Raw genomic sequence first — 16,382 nt, forward strand, 5'->3', positions numbered from 1 at the left:
CTAAAGGTTTGCCGAGGTATGCATGCATGAGGCCCACTCGTATGACAAACGTTTCCAGCGAAGCATATTCCTTCTTTCCCCTTCAACTGTCCGCAGCAGACAGCAAGATGACTAACCTAGATTTTGACAGGTGATGATGTGGAACAGAAAATCCAGTTGACTCACAAGTCATGCGCATTTAACTTGTGAAATCACAGCTTTACACACTTGGCCTGTTCTGCACACTTGGGATTCTGCACATCCTTACCAAGGAAGAGGTTCAACTGAGCTGAATGGCACTTACTACTAAGTGAAGAGGCATAGGATTGTATTGTGTAGCTCAAAAAAACAACAGCCAATAAAAGAAGAATAATCTGAAGGAAAAGGTCTTGGCAAAAAAAGCCATGTTTGCTGGGAGGCTCCTCTCCTTGCATGGATTTTTCCATTGGTGGGACCAGGGAGCTTCGCTTACCAATGCCCTTGTTTTTGCTCTTTCCAAAGGTCTTATAACACATCCAACCTAATGGAAGATTTGAAGCATCTGTATAGGACTGCTGGACAGCAAGGAAAAGGCATCAGCTTCATCTTTACAGATAATGAGATAAAAGATGAGGCTTTCTTGGAGTACATGAACAATGTCCTGTCTTCTGGAGAGGTACGATGTTGTTGTTGTTTAGTCGTTTAGTCGTGTCCGACTCTTCATGTCCCCATGGACCGGAGCATGCCAGGCACTTCTGTCTTCCACCTCCTCCCGCAGTTTACTCAAACTCATTCTGGTAGCTTCGAGAACACTATCCAACCATCTTGTCCTCTGTCGTCCCCTTCTCCTTGTGCCCTCCATATTTCCCAACATCAGGGTCTGTTCCAGGGAGTCTTCTCTTCTCATGAGGTGGCCAAAGTACTGGAGTCTCAGCTTCAGGATCTGTCCTTCCAGTGAGCACTCAGGGCTGATTTCCTTCAGAATGGATAGGTTTGATCTTCTTGCAGTGCATTGGACTCTCAAGAGTCTCCTCCAGCACCATAATTCAAAAGCATCAATTCTTTGGCGATCAGCCTTCTTTATGGTCCAGCTCTCACTTCCATACATCACTACTGGGAAAACCATGGCTTTAACTATACGGACCTTTGTTGGCAAGCTGATATATCTGCTTTTTAAGATGCTGTCTAGGTTTGTCATTGCTTTCCTCCCAAGAAGCAGGCTTCTTTCGTGACTGCTGTTCGTGACTGCAGTGATCATGGAGCCCAAGAAAGTAAAATCTCTCACTGCCTCCATTTCTTCCCCTTCTATTTACCAGGAGGTGATGGGACCAGTGGCCACGATCTTCGTTTTTTTGATGTTGTGCTTCAGACCATATTTTGCGCTCTCCTCTTTCATCCTCATTAAAAGTTTCTTTAATTCCTCCTCACTTTCTGCCATCAATGTTGTGTCATCTGCATATCTGAGGTTGTTGATATTTCTTCCGGCAATCTTAATTCTGGCTAGGGAGTACGATATTCTTCCCCAACACCACACACCCCTGCTCCTTTTTCGTTCGTTGCTCCTTCCTTCTGCCCTTGGTGACCAAACAGCCAAGAGAGGGACTTGCAGAGGGAATGCTTCCGAATGATAGTGGGATTAGATGCTTTGCTTAAAGTTAGGGAAGATGCTTTGATGGCAGATTTACCCATTAAGAAGCATTTATAAGTACACATACGAGGAAATCATCTCTGCTGAGCACAATGGAACCTACTTCTGAGTAAAAGTGCAAAGCTGTAAAGCTTTAGGCAGTTAATTAGGGGGATGCAGTTTTAATCAGTGGGAGCAAATCCTAATTGGTGGGAATTCTTATTAGAGACACACACATTTGTTTGTTGATGATATTTTGGTTCCTAGAATCCTAGAACTGTAGAGTTGGAAATGGACTCTGAGAATCATCTAGTCCAAGCCCATGAAATGCAGGAATGTGCAGCTTTCATGCATAGGGACCTGCAACCTTGACATTATCAGCACCATGATCTCACCAGCTGATCTGTTAGTGTGTCGAAATAACAGCAAGTGGAAAATAAAATTAAAGGTGGCATTCTAACCATTAGTACTCTGTCTCCAGTATCTCAAAAAGACTGTTGATTTTTGGGGGGCAATATATGAATTAATTACTGATCAGTTGAAAAATCAGATGATTAATCTGGTATAGAAAAGATGAACAGGTTAAATCTGTAATTATACACTAGGCAAGGGATTTGGGGCATAATATTCGGCTTTCAGATTGGGAAAGGTTATGGAAAACAGACTTGAATTTTTCGGCATGTTGGACGCTGAATGAAAACTATAGGAAAATGATGTACCGGTGGTATTTGACTCCTAGTGAGTTAGCGAAAATGTATAAAACAAGTACAAATACCTTTTGGAAAGTAAAGAAAAAGAAGGTACCTTTTACCATATGTGGTGGTCGTGAGCTGTTAGTGCGTTGAAATAACAGCAAGTGAAAAATAAAATTAAAGGTGGTGTTCCAGCTATTAGTACTCTGTCTCCAGTATCTCAAAAAGACACCTCTGTTGATTTTTTTGGGCAATATATGAATTAATTACTGATAGGTTAAAAATCAGATGCATAATCAACTGAAAGTTCCACAATTTTCTAGTAGTTGGCTGTAATTGAAATACATCAGTATTAAAAAAATATATTTTCACCCTAAGGTTTCCAACTTGTTTGCCCGTGATGAAATAGATGAAATCACTGGTGATCTCATACCTGTTATGAAGAAGGAGCACCCACGCCGGCCTCCGACCAATGAGAACTTGTATGATTATTTCATGACTCGCGTGCGTCAGAACCTGCACGTAGTTCTTTGCTTTTCGCCAGTGGGTGAAAAATTCCGGAACCGAGCTCTGAAGTTCCCTGCGCTGATTTCTGGTTGCACTATAGACTGGTTCAGCCGCTGGCCGAAAGATGCTCTGGTTGCAGGTGAGTCTTAATGATCTATGTTGTAGCCGATTTGCTGTAGATCAGATGCAATGGATCAGAGGATGAGCAAACTCCCAATGTTGGAGTCCAACTCCCGTCAGCCCCAGAAAGCATGGCTAATGGTCAGGGATGATGGGAGCTATAGTCCAAAATGTCCAGAGGGCTGCAGGTTCGCCATCTCTGCAATGGGTAAAGGGACCCCTGACCATTAGGTCCAGTCGTGACCGACTCTAGGGTTGCGGCGCTCATCTCGCTTTATTGGCCAAGGGAGCCAGCATACAGCTTCCGAGTCATGTGGCCAGCATGACTAAGCCGCTTCTGGCGAACCAGAGCAGCTCACGGAAACGCCGTTTACCTTCCCGCTGGAGCGCTACCTCTTTATCTACTTGCACTTTGACGTGCTTTCGAACTGCTAGGTTGGCAGGAGCAGGGACCGAACAACGGAAGCTCACCCTGTCTCAGGGATTTGAACTGCCGACCTTCTGATTGGCAAGTCCTAGGCTTTGTGGTTTAACCCACAGCGCCACCCGCGTCCCATCTCTGCAATAGATGATAGGTAATGGCTTCAGCAGTAGAAGGATTGTGCCTGTAGCAAATTGAACTCACTTTGGATCTGGTTCTCCTCCTGGAAATGAGGTTGGAACCTCCTTCGTGGCATAATTTTTGAAGAATCGTGCCAGAATTTGATAGGGTACCAAGGAACTCCTCTCATTGCATATAAAAAGTTGATTATGTCAGCATTTGTCCTCAAATCCATCTGAACGATATATTTAAAAGTTGATATTTTTACATAGCTCACTAGGTTCTGGAAATGTTTGGGATGATTCAATGTGTCCTTAAAACACCTTTTCTAAGAATCCTCTAAGTAATCCTGCATAAACTCCTGCCTTTAATATTTTATTTACGTATCCCAGTAGGTTTCCGGGCACAATTCAAAGTGTTGGTGCTGACCTTTAAAGCCCTAAATCAGGGGTAGGCAACCTAAGCCGTGGGACGGATGCGGCCCAATCACCTTCTCAATTCGGCTCGCAGATGGTCAGCTTGTTTTTACATGAGTAGAATGTGTCCTTTTATTTCAAATGCATCTCTGAGTTATTTGTAGGGCATAGGAATTCGTTCATTTTTTTCTTCAAAATATAGTCCAGCCCACCACATGGTCTGGTGGGCGGTGGACTGGCCCATGGCTGAAAACAGTTGCTGACCTCTGCCCTAAATGGCCTCAGCCCAGTATACCTGAAGGAGTGTCTCCACCCCAATCATTCAGCCCAGACACTTAGGTCCAGCTCCAAGGGCCTTCTGGCAGTTCCCTCACTGTGAGAAGTGAGGTTACAGGGAACCAGGCAGAGGACCTTCTCAGTAGTGGCGCCTGCCCTGTGGAGCGCCCTCCCATGTCAAGGAAATAAACAACTATCTGACTTTTAGAAGACATCTGAAGTCAGCCCTGTTATGGAAGCTTTTAATATTTGATGAATTATTGTATTTTAATATTTTGCTGGAAGCTGCCCAGATGGGTGGGGTATGTATGTATGCATGCATGTATGTATGTATAAATAAATAAATATTATTATATATTAAAATGTGAGAGGGCAGTCTGCATGTTAGTGAATGAGAGAGCATCTATAAAACCTATGGCACATTTTAGTTTCTTTCTTAAAACAAGTGCCTTGATGTGAGAAATGCAAATGCCAGAAATAATGAGGCCCACTTACCTGTTCTCTCAGCACAGGGATTCCTAATCCCATCAAGACAAGAATACCAGCATAACTATCCAATAATTACAAAAAGAGGATTACCCAGCAGTGAAAAGAGATAAGCGCTAAGATGATTTCACTTCTGGGAGGATAACCAGAGAGCCCTGTGACATGCAAATTTTAAAAAGCCAGAAATAAGAACTTATAAAATTGAAAAAACCAAGAAACAAGCATTGCCCAAACAAGTGCAGCAATTAAAAAATGTGATTTCTGTGGGCACACTGTTCAGTTATTTGGAGTGGCATGGCTGTCATTGGGTTAAAATTATTGATGTTGCAAAACTGCACGTATATCGTATCCATGAATTACTGCTGGTGGGAAATCAGAAATGCATTGTAGTGCCTGAGCAAAAGTATGCCTTGTGAAGAAACAGAGGCTTGCCTGTTGGGCCCAGCTCTCGTGAGGCCGGGAATGGCAGTTGACAAGGAGAGGAGAGATCCAAGAGAGTAGGGATGTAAGGGATCAATCTAGGATAACTTTCAGGATTGTCCAGGTTGGAGGAAGAGGAGGAGTTGGTTTGGTTATACATGTTTTCTTCACAGTTCATTTCTGGAGTGAGCTCAATGGTGGCTGAAGTGAAATTAAGGGGGAAGCCCCTGAGGCAATTTCTCTGTAGCATTAAACCTATAAATCAGGGGTAAGAGAGCCAGTGTGGTGTAGTGGTTAAGAGCAGTGGACTCGCTTCCCCGCTCCTCCATATGCAGCTGCTGGGTGACCTTGGGCCAGTCACACTTCTCTGAAGTCTCTCAGCCTCACTCACCTCACAGAGTGTTTGTTGTGGGGGAGGAAGGGAAAGGAGATTGTTAGCTGCTTTGAGACTCCTTAGGGTAGTGATAAAGCGTGATATCAAATCCAAACTCCTCCTCCTCCTCCTCCTCTTCTTCTTCTTGTTCTTCTTCATCATCAACACTTGGCCCTTTGAACTTTCTCCAAGCCACTCCCCACTGTTTCCTCACTCTGAGTGTTTTTTGGGTGCCTGGAATGTTTTCTTGAACTCCGATAATGCTTCTTGCTTATTAAGATGTGGGATTCAGAGGGGAATGAGAGTGGCTTTACAAGCTGGCCTACGGTCCAAAGGTAACGTTAACCTTTGTTGCTCTACCCACTTTTGCCTTTGGTCCCACCCCTTGCGAGAATCTGACCCTAAATGTCTGCCCGGAAGTGAATGTGGCTCAAAAACGTTCCACATCTCTGAGGTTTCTTCTGTACATAAACGAAGGAAACTCTTTTCCTTTCCCCTTCCAGTGTCTGAACATTTCTTGTCCTCCTACGAAGTTGACTGCACCGACGAGATCAAAAGTGAGATGGTGCAGTGCATGGGCTCCTTCCAGGATGGAGTTGCCGAGAAGTGTGTTGACTACTTCCAGAGATACCGTCGGTCTACACACGTGACCCCCAAATCTTATCTGTCTTTTATTCAGGGGTATAAAGCGATATACAAGGAGAAACATGCTGAAGTGCAAACGTTGGCCAACAGGTGAAGGGTTTGCTTCAATATTTCCCCCTTCATTTACTCTTCTCTAAATATTTTTACACGTTAGCCAGTATTCTCAGTATGACTTCTCGTTGGACTACTCTGAATTCTCACATTCGGGGCCAAACCAGAGAGTCAGGTGAAATGTAGCTAAGAGTGTACATGGTTTGACTGACTGTGCATTGCCCTGGCTGCCTTCTAGATGAAATATTGTAAATGTCAATAATAGTTACGTTCGGCCACAGTTGCTATATGTTGCAGTGTTAATGTGTGTTAATGGTGATGGTGGTGAATTGGTGAGTGATGCTGTACATTGTCAAAAAAAGGTGGTTTGTGGCTCTGCCCCCCCACCCCCTGGTGAGCTGCTAACAGATGCATTAGTTGAAAAAATATATATTATAAATACTTTGTTTTCAGGATCAAAACTGTGAAATTTGACTTCTGATCAGTTCACCTAAGCCAGGTTTGAAAGATACTTGCGCCTTTTGGGGACTTTGATCCAGCTGGAATTTTTGTGTTTGTTTTTATTTGATGTACGTTAAAATACAGGATGAATACTGGACTAGAGAAGCTGAAAGAGGCCTCTGAATCAGTAGCTGCTCTGAGCAAAGAGCTGGAAGCCAAAGAGAAAGAGCTGCAGGTTGCCAATGAAAAAGCCGATATGGTAAGGCCAGCTTTGATTTTCATGCTTTAGCAGAAAGAAAGGCCCCTACGAAGAGGAGTCATGGGGATCTTGTTGCTTGTTTATTGAAAAATGAAATGAAAAGAAAAACCCTTAAAGAAAATTAAATATTTTGCCCAGGAAACATTTCTATTGTAATAGCAAAGATCTCTTACATTTGCTTTCTTTCTGTTGTCGTTTGGTTTCCTCAATAGGTGTTAAAAGAAGTCACTGTAAAAGCGCAGGCTGCTGAAAAGGTGAAGGCGGAAGTACAGAAAGTGAAAGACAAAGCCCAGGTTATTGTCGACAACATTTCGGCAGACAAGGGTATCGCTGAGGAAAAACTAGAGGCTGCCAAGCCTGCCTTAGAAGAGGCCGAGGCTGCTTTGCAGGTTAGTGCAGGACAAGTGGAAAGTGTTAGCTATTTGTGATAAAATGGATGCCTTACACAAGACTTGAAGATAAACCTTCACTTGTCAGGAAAAGATCTGTCGGTGAGGATTCAATGATAGATGGTTCAGATGTCAAACTGCACCTCCTAATTCTGTGCTGTTTTCAATACCCCAGACTATCAAGCCTGCAGACATTGCCACTGTCCGCACTTTGGGTCGACCACCTCATCTTATCATGCGCATCATGGATTGTGTGTTGCTGCTGTTCCAGAGGAGGGTAAACGCTGTCAAAATTGACCAGGAGAAAAACTGCACCTTTCCCTCCTGGCAGGAGTCCTTGAAGCTGATGACAGCAGGGAACTTCTTACAGAACCTGCAGGTGTGTCAAAAGCCTTGATGCGATCAGAACCCGAGACAGTGCTTGTGGGCCTGATGCATCAGAACAAAATATATTCAGCGAATTTTTGAAGCCCAAACACTGTATATTTTCTTTTTCTTCTTTGGTGATCACTTGTAGCCGAATAAGATTGTCTTCCATAAACACAGTTTTAACAATGAGTCCGTAAGTGACTGTGGAGGCCAATTCTGGATCCACACGTCCTTCCACAGTGGGGACATTCGTTTCCGGGTGGGAGTTGATCACGGTGAGGGTTTGCCAAGCGTGCCTACCTCTTAGCACATTTCTCCCTTGCGTCCTGAGTTTGAGTGTCTTCAAAGCCCATGACACCGTTGGTAAAGGCTGTTCTCCAACTGGAGCGCTCACAGGCCAGTGTTTCCCAGTTGTCAGTGTTTATACTACATTTGATTTGTCTTGAGACAACTGGAAGACAAATCTAGCCTCCCAAAGAATTTCCCATCTGTCCCTCAACAGAGTACCTTCTCCCAAACCTATTTAAAGCATTTTTATCTGCTTTTCAGGTCTAGAAAACAGCCACACATCTGTAGATCACCTGATGTTGCATGTTGTTGGGTAACAACTTCAATGTAAGTACCAATCAGCTGCCAGCTGATTGGTACTTACATTGAGCCTGGCAATGTCCATTGGTAGATGCTGTTCGAAAACAAACCAAACCGACAAATGGGCACCTACAAATGGACAATTTCAAAGGGGCTCACTGCCATCACCAATCAGCTGATTTATGGTGTCAGCTAGCTCTTCTTGCCAAGGAACTATCAGAAGCACACTTTCAGCTCTTGATTGTTTCCAACCATAGAGATCCCTCAGCACTGAGGTGTATGTGTGTTAGCAACGTGGAATTTTATGCATACATGTGCCCACTTTAGCATGCCACTATCTCATGTGAAAGGACTGTTGCATTCCCAGTAAATGCGCGGAGGATTTTGCCCCCAATTAATTACCCCAGGAGTACTGTTAAAAACTGATTAAAATTCATGAAAACAAACAATCCCCGGTTCCAGGACTTGCCACGGTTTATTAAATAGGAATTCCCCTGAAGACCGTATATGTGGAAAATTAAATAGCCCAGGTTTTATTAACGCAGACAGCAATGTTACCGAACTAGTAGCTTGCGTTGACATAAAACAAGGTGTAAAATTCAGATTACAAAGGTGTAAAATTCAAGAACATAAGATGCAATGCAGAACAGGAGTGATTGTATTGCAAGTGCAATAAAAGGAAACAGCCTTAGGATGATTCAGGAGGCCAATTAGACACTTGGCCGAAATGGAAAACTGTGTTTACAAGAACAGCATGGACTTGCTAGGGAAGAAAGGAGATACGAAGGCATCACCCAGAGTAATTCAATGGAGGTTTGGCAGGAGAAAAACAGGACCTAGGACTGATTTAGAAGTAGCAACACTCTTGTGTGTAGGTATTTATAGGATTATTCAAATCACCATCTACATCCCACTTAAATAAGTGATGAACTTAGTGATTGCTAAATCAGGATTTCTCCTCCCAGCAATTACAAAAGTATGACCTTAAGGAGGATATGTTATTGACGGTACGTAGAATTTAAATAAAAGTACGCAGGGGGAGAGCCTATTTAGCAAAACAGTTTCACAAGATGGTAATATGATGATTGAGGCATATTTGGTGCAGCTTTTAAAATAGGCTTTAGTGACCCTTGAGATACTGTTCTAAAATCAATAGGTTTGCATCCCTGTTACTGTTTGCCTTTCTTAGTGTGAGCGTGCATAGAGATTAATTTAGGATGGTGAAAGGAAGTTTCATTTTGGACGAGTCAATGGAGCTAAATTATCTTTTCCATGATATCTCTAGCAATTTCCGAAAGATACAATAAACGAAGAAGTAGTGGAGCTCTTGAGCCCTTACTTTGAAATGTCAGACTACAATATTGAGACAGCTAGGAGGGTATGTGGAAACGTGGCTGGCATTTGCTCATGGACCAAAGCGATGGCTGCTTTCTTTGCGATCAACAAGGAAGTTCTGCCTTTAAAGGTAAGCGCAAATAAACAGGGCAAAGCTGAAACTGGAGTGAAACTAAATCACCTGATGCATATGGTCTTGGGACATGAAGTGCAAGAAGCTGATTATTTGTCCTGATCTTCTGAGAGTCTTTCTTTCTCCTTCCTTCCTTCCTTCCTTCCTTCCTTCCTTCCTTCCTTCCTTCCTTCCTTCCTTCCTTCCTTCCTTCCTTCCTTCCTTCCCCTCCCTCCCTCCCTCCCTCCCTCCCTCCCTCCCTCCCTCCCTCCCTTCCTTCCTTCCTTCCTTCCTTCCTTCCTTCCTTCCTTCCTTCCTTCCTTCCTTCCTTTTCGGGTAGATGTACATGAGTCTTGACGAGGAGAGCTCCTGTTGCTCGGTCCCTGCTCCTGCCAACCTAGCAGTTTGAAAGCATGCCAGTGCAAGTAGATAAATAGGTACCGTTCCGGTGGGAAGGTAAACGGCGTTTCCGTGCGCTGCTCTGGTTCGCCACATGACCCGGAAGCTGCCACATGACCCGGAAGCTGTACGCCGGCTCCTTCAGCCAATAAAGCGAGATGAGCACCGCAACCCCAGAGTCGGCCACGACTGGACCTAATGGTCAGGGTTCCCTTGACCTTTACTTACATGAGTCCTAGGGTTGCAGAAAGAACTGTGCCACTCCCTGCCCCCCAATTTGTACACCTCTTAATCACAGTCGCCTCTAAACGGGGTACACGAGACCTGATGCAAGGAGGTTAAAAGCAAGTTTAAAGCATAAAATCAGAATTCACTTAAAAAGCCTGCTGGAATAACAAAAAGTCATCAGTAAGCACCGGACGTTCAAGGGGCGGGGGGCAAGGAGGGGCTGTCTGACCTCAACTGGAAGGGAGTTCAGCAGGATTGGGTCCACAGTAATGAGCACACACAGCTCCTTGTGGATATGAGCTGTTCATCTGCGCCATGGGGGAGACGAACGGACCACCAAACATTGAATCTCCTCAGAACCTCAGTGATTAATTAGAGATATAAAGGATTGGGCAGTTCCTGACGTATCCAGGACCAAATTATTATGCTTCTACAAATTACTAATGCTACGCTGAACATGGGCTGGTAATGCAAGTTTCTGAGCACCAGAGTTGCGTGCTGGTGAGGGTCTATTTCTCTCAACAGCCTAGCCAAAGCATTTTCTACCAATTGGAGCCTCTGGATGAGGCTGAAGGGTATTCTTAGACTTTGGGAAGGATTGCAATTTTTTAAATGTTCCTCTACACATATATTTTTTAAAGCAAACCCTCTTTGCAAAAACTAGAAACTAGCACAGGAGAGAGAATGTTCGGATCAGGCATCGCTAAACTCAGCCCTCCAGCTGTTTTGGGACTACAGTTCCCATCATCCCTGACCACTGGTACTGTTAGCTAGGGATGATGGGAGTTGTAGTCCCAAAACAGCTGGCGGGCCGAGTTTGAGGAAGCCTGGTTTGGATGGAGCCTTCCTGATGTGCTGCACTTTGATTCGTAAGGAGTTGTTTGTTGCACTTATTCCACAGGGAAGAATGAAAAATCTGTCTCCTGCAATCCGTTATATGTGTAGGTCTGCTTACAGTCTCTTTTCAAAACAGTGTGGTCTTTCAGGATCATTAATACTGTAATACTGCATCAAATTTATTACCACTCCATTAAACATTCATTTATCAATGGCTACACTTACCACACACAGTCAGTTTTATGCTTTTTTTAAAAAGAGCTTTGCCTGTTTTTCATATCTATATCTGTATCTGTATCTGTATCTGTATCTCTCTCTCTCTCTCTCTCTCTCTCTCTCTCTCTCTCTCTCTCTCTCTCTCTCTCTCTCATCTCTATCTATCTCTATCTCTATCTCTATCTCTATCTCTATCTCTATCTCTATCTCTATCTCTATCTCTATCTCTATCTCTATCTCTCTCTCTCTCTATCTCTATCTCTATCTCTATCTCTATCTCTATCTCTATCTCTATCTCTATCATCTCTATCTCTATCTCTATCTATCTTTTTGGTAAGTGCTTAGCAATTTATGACAGTTGTTCTCTGTAAACGGGTGTATTCTAGGCTAACCTGGCAGTACAAGAGAACCGTCTGGCCACCGCCATGTTGGATCTCCAAAAAGCTCAAGCCGAGTTGGACGCCAAACAAACTGAGCTAGATATTGTGCAGGCTGAGTATGAGAAGGCGATGAGAGAGAAACAGGTATGTCACTCTGCCCGGGAAGCGTTTCACAGAGACAAGCATTTATTTTTATTATATATTTCAAGTTTATACATTTCACTAATTTTATACATTTCACTAATTTTACAATCATTTTGACATTTCAGAACTTGACTTCCTTCCCCCTCTTTCTGCGGTTCCAGGCATACCATCTTGTTTTTATAGATTTTATAAAATCTATAAGGCACTCCTGAGAGCATATTTGACTGAAGAGTGCAATAAAAATGCTATAAATAAATAAATAAATAAATAAATAAATAAATAAATAAATAAATAAATAATCTGGGCACCCAGGCAAGTGCCCATCCTTGTGTGCAGTCCAGATTCAAAGTACTGTGGCTAGAATCTCTCTTCTTTTGCTAGAACTCCAATGGCAATGAAATTCTGCATCCCAAGTATCTGCAGGAAGTAAATCCCGATGCAGAGAGAGCCAGTGTGGTGTAATGGTTAGAGTGTTGGACTATGACCTGGGGAGAGCAGGGTTCAAATCCCCACTCAGCTGTGAAGCTCGCTGGGCCAGTCACCATCTCTTAGCCTAACCTACTTCACAGGGTGAAGTACTTCATGGGGAGGAGGAAAACCCTGTACCCCACCTTGAGATCCATGGAAGATCAAGGTGATATGTAAATGGAATGTATAAATAGGTGCGAACTATAGGCTGCTTATATCAGTGGGAAGTGCATCATCTACAAAACACCATGTGCCATAAAACTGTTGCAGATGGCATTTGGGTCAAGCTGTTTCCTCTACTTAGGTATGCTAATGTATTTGCTTTGGGCAGACGTTGCTTGAGGACGCAGAACGCTGCAGGCACAAAATGCAGACGGCCTCTAGTCTTATTAGCGGGCTAGCCGGAGAGAAGGAGAGATGGACTGATCAAAGTAAAGAATTTGCTGCGCAAACGAAGAGGCTTGTGGGTAAGGCGAATGCAGTGCCATTTCTTTTCTCTGGTTTTGAAATATTTTTGCCTTTAACAAATATTATCACAAATAAATCATATACACCAGGGATGTCCAACCGGTCGACCGCCATCGACAGGTAGATGACCCTGGATGCTGGCAGTCGATCGTGGTCGATCGTGGGATCCCTTTGATCGCTGGATGTAAAAAAAAAAGAAAGAATGAAAGTCTCGCCCCCCCCCCGCCACCCTTTCTGTGTTCCTCCGTTGTGTCAAATGGGTGGTTGTTTGTTGTCATTAGCTGATGAGATATGACATGTGAGCTACTTTTGGCTTTCCCCTGCAAAAAAGCTCAGCAGCTCTGGCTCCCCCCACCCAAGAAAGCTCAACAACTTCTGCCTTAAAGCTCAGTAACTCTGGTCTCCCCCCCCCCCTTCAATGGCAATGGGTAGATCACTGCCAGTTTGTTTTATACTGGAAGTAGATCACAGTCTCTTGGGAGTTGGATTTGCCTGATAGACACATAAAAAGATAAAGGTAAAGGGACCCCTGACCATTAGGTCCAGTCGTGACTGACTCTGGGGTTGCAGTGCTCATCTTGCTTTATTGGCCGAGGGAGCCGGCGTACAGCTTCCGGGTCATGTGAGCAGCATGACTAAGTTGCTTCTGGTGAACCAGAGCAGCGCACGGAAATGCCGTTTACCTTCCCGCCGGAGTGGTATCTATTTATCTACTTGCACTTTGATGTGCCTTCAAACTGAATCCCCGTCGCGGGGATTCGAACCGCTGACTTTCTGATCGGCAAGTCCTAGGCTCTGTGGTTTAACCCACAGTGCCACCCGTGTCCCACAATAAATAGACACATAGGATTCTCTGAATCCCCGGGCTTCCCTCCACCATTCCATGGTTTCCATCGTTATTCTTTTCCAACTGCATCTTATAACGTTCTCCAAATTTCCTTAATACTTAATTCTCACCATAGTTCTAGCTGTATTGCAAGTGTTTTTTTTTAGGATCCTGCCAATGTTTTTAATTGTTTACAATGTTCTTTTAAGCAACTTACAAATTTTCCCCATTCTTCGTTAAATTTGTTCTCTTCTTGATCTCTGATCTTCCCAGTCCTTTTTGCCATTTTGGCACAGTCCATCTTCTTTAGCAGCCAATCTTCTCTTGTAGGTACTTTATCTTCCTTCCATCTTTGGGCAAGGAGCATCCGCGCAACTGTCGCAGAGTACATAAACAGTCTCTTTTCCTCCTTTAGTATTTCTGGACCTAGAATTCCTAATAAAAAAGGGCTTCTGGTTTTTGGACAAAAGTAGTTTTAAACATTCCACCCAACTCACTATAAATCATTTCCCAGAATGCTTTTGTCATCTTGCACGTCCACCATATGTGGTGAATGCACTGCCATTTCAGCCCTGTGTAAAATTGTCAGTCGCAATGGCTATGTTTCATCAACTGCAGACTGCAAGAACTTGTGTTATTGTCTAGCTGGGGACATTTTCAATGCCTTGGTTAAAAGCAATTGAGAGCTTTGCGATAACCTTGAATAGACGAGAGCTCTGATAGCCTAAAGCTGCCTTTATCCAACTTATGTTCAAGTTTGCTTGAGCGTATGAAAGATCACATCACAATACATTTCGTAGCCCTCTTAAGTGTCACAGGACTCAGTAATACAAACAACAAACAGGCTAATGCGGCCAGTCTTCTGAATGCACTGTTTTATTTTAATTTTTGAAGGCATACTTCTTTTGGATAAGCTGTGACTGGCAGCGATGGGAGAGCAACAGTTCATCAGTGTTGACCCACTCCCATAGGCGGCAGTTAGGGATGGAAAGACCTGCCAATTTTGGTTCTTCATTTCTCACTTTTCCAATATTAAATTCAGTTCTTCCAAATATTAAATTCAGTTCTTCAGAATTTCGCAGCAATTTGCTGGGGGAGGGCTCATGAAAATTCATCAGCATTTTGGTGTGAATTTCTCCGAATAAGCACATTTTTGTGGCCTGTTTGGATGAATGTTCCCATTACAGTTGTACCTCCGGTTAAGTACTTAATTTGTTCCAGAGGTCTGTTCTTAACCTGAAACTGTTCTTAACCTGAAGCACCACTTTAGCTAATGGGGCCTCCTGCTGCTGCCGTGCCACCGGAGCACGATTTCTGTTCTCATCCTGAAGCAAAGTTCTCATCCTGAAGCAAAGTTCTTAACCCGAAGTACTATTTCTGGGTTAGCGGAGTCTGTAACCTGAAGCGTATGTAACCTGAAGTGTATATAACTCGAGGTACTACTGTACTGGACTCTACTTCCTTGAAGGTTTTTAAGTAGAGGCTGGATGACCATCTGTCATGCAAGCTTCAGTTCAGATGAGGTCCTTTCCAACTCTACAATGATTCTGTGATTTTTGCAAGCAGATTTTCCTAATGTAATGCATTTTTATATGTTATTTTCACCTATGTATTTAATTTTTATACACACTTTCCCCGTTCATAGGTATTTTTGTCACTATTTTTTGGCTGGGAAATTGCATTGCAAAATTCAGATATGTGTGAATTTTGAAAGACGCCTGTTCTTCTATTGCTTCAGAAAGTGCAAATTTGTGAGACTGCCACACACACACACACACACACACACACACACACACACACACCAACCTCCCACACTCATATTTCAGAGGGTCCTTCAACCTTTCAGAACAGCTTTCCAGGGGCGTCTGCAAAAACTAGCTCCTGTCTTTTTTCCGCTCATGAAAATTCTGGATCCAACATTCTAACACATTAGGCTTAAAGCTGCTCTTGTTTCTGTATTCTGAGAGCATGTTTGCAATGAGAATCTAACATCTGTACTGGCCATAATGCTTATTCTCATTACAAATGCCTCTTATGTGCTTTCTGTTCTGCATGAACAGTGATCAGATATTCACATAAATTGAGTGAGAGAGGCCCATTAAATCTTAGTTTTTTTGCTTCTCGCTTCTTAGAGATATTTGTGTTTGTATTCACTGCCAGCACATGCAATTTGCTCAACAGCGCTTTGATATTGCTCCTTCAGCATTTATCAAATGTGATCTCTCTCTGTGTGTATTAATTTAGGAGATGTGCTGCTTGCCACGGCCTTTCTGTCCTATTCCGGTCCTTTTAACCAAGAGTTCCGAAATCTGTTGTTAACCGGTTGGCAAAAAGAAATGAAAACCAGGAAAATCCCATTTGGAAACAATCTGAATCTCACAGAGATGTTGATAGATGCCCCCACAGTCAGCGAATGGAACCTTCAAGGGTTGCCAAATGACGACCTGTCTATACAAAACGGTATCATAGTCACAAAAGCAGCTCGTTATCCTTTGTTGATTGACCCGCAGACTCAAGGCAAGATCTGGATTAAAAACAAGGAAACCAGGAATGAACTTCAGGTAAACCAGATTCCATTTTGCTTATATTCCTGCTCATTAAAAAAGGCATTTTAGTCAGCAGCGATGAAAATGCGACCCGTAGCATACATCACATATTCCAAAATAACTTTTTAATAAAGAATGTATGGGTACTAAAAATGAATTTGGGTGCATTTTGTAAATAATCAATATTGGGATAGAAGACTGTGGCGTTCGTACAGAGCTCCCGGTCATTTCACAGACTATTGACCTGTACACTACTGCTTTATTC

General features: G+C 43.2%; 1 protein-coding gene across 2 annotated transcripts in view; it reads left to right on the plus strand.

Annotated features, from left to right (window-relative positions):
• The window catches only part of DNAH5 (dynein axonemal heavy chain 5), a gene marked incomplete at its 5' end in the record, with an annotated part of 169,661 nt that overhangs the window by 114,156 nt on the left and 39,123 nt on the right, over positions 1-16,382 (plus strand). For both annotated transcript variants that reach the window (XM_081919101.1, XM_081919100.1), the window contains 10 exons: positions 481-634; positions 2,656-2,923; positions 5,920-6,151; positions 6,698-6,812; positions 7,025-7,201; positions 7,377-7,580; positions 9,444-9,623; positions 11,672-11,809; positions 12,609-12,744; positions 15,816-16,132. In XM_081919101.1, coding sequence (XP_081775227.1) covers positions 481-634; positions 2,656-2,923; positions 5,920-6,151; positions 6,698-6,812; positions 7,025-7,201; positions 7,377-7,580; positions 9,444-9,623; positions 11,672-11,809; positions 12,609-12,744; positions 15,816-16,132 — 1,921 coding nt within the window. The remainder of the gene's footprint in view (positions 1-480; positions 635-2,655; positions 2,924-5,919; positions 6,152-6,697; positions 6,813-7,024; positions 7,202-7,376; positions 7,581-9,443; positions 9,624-11,671; positions 11,810-12,608; positions 12,745-15,815; positions 16,133-16,382) is intronic.

The sequence above is a fragment of the Podarcis melisellensis genome, assembly GCF_964234715.1.
Source record: "Podarcis melisellensis genome assembly, chromosome: 7".
Taxonomy (NCBI): domain Eukaryota; kingdom Metazoa; phylum Chordata; class Lepidosauria; order Squamata; family Lacertidae; genus Podarcis; species Podarcis melisellensis.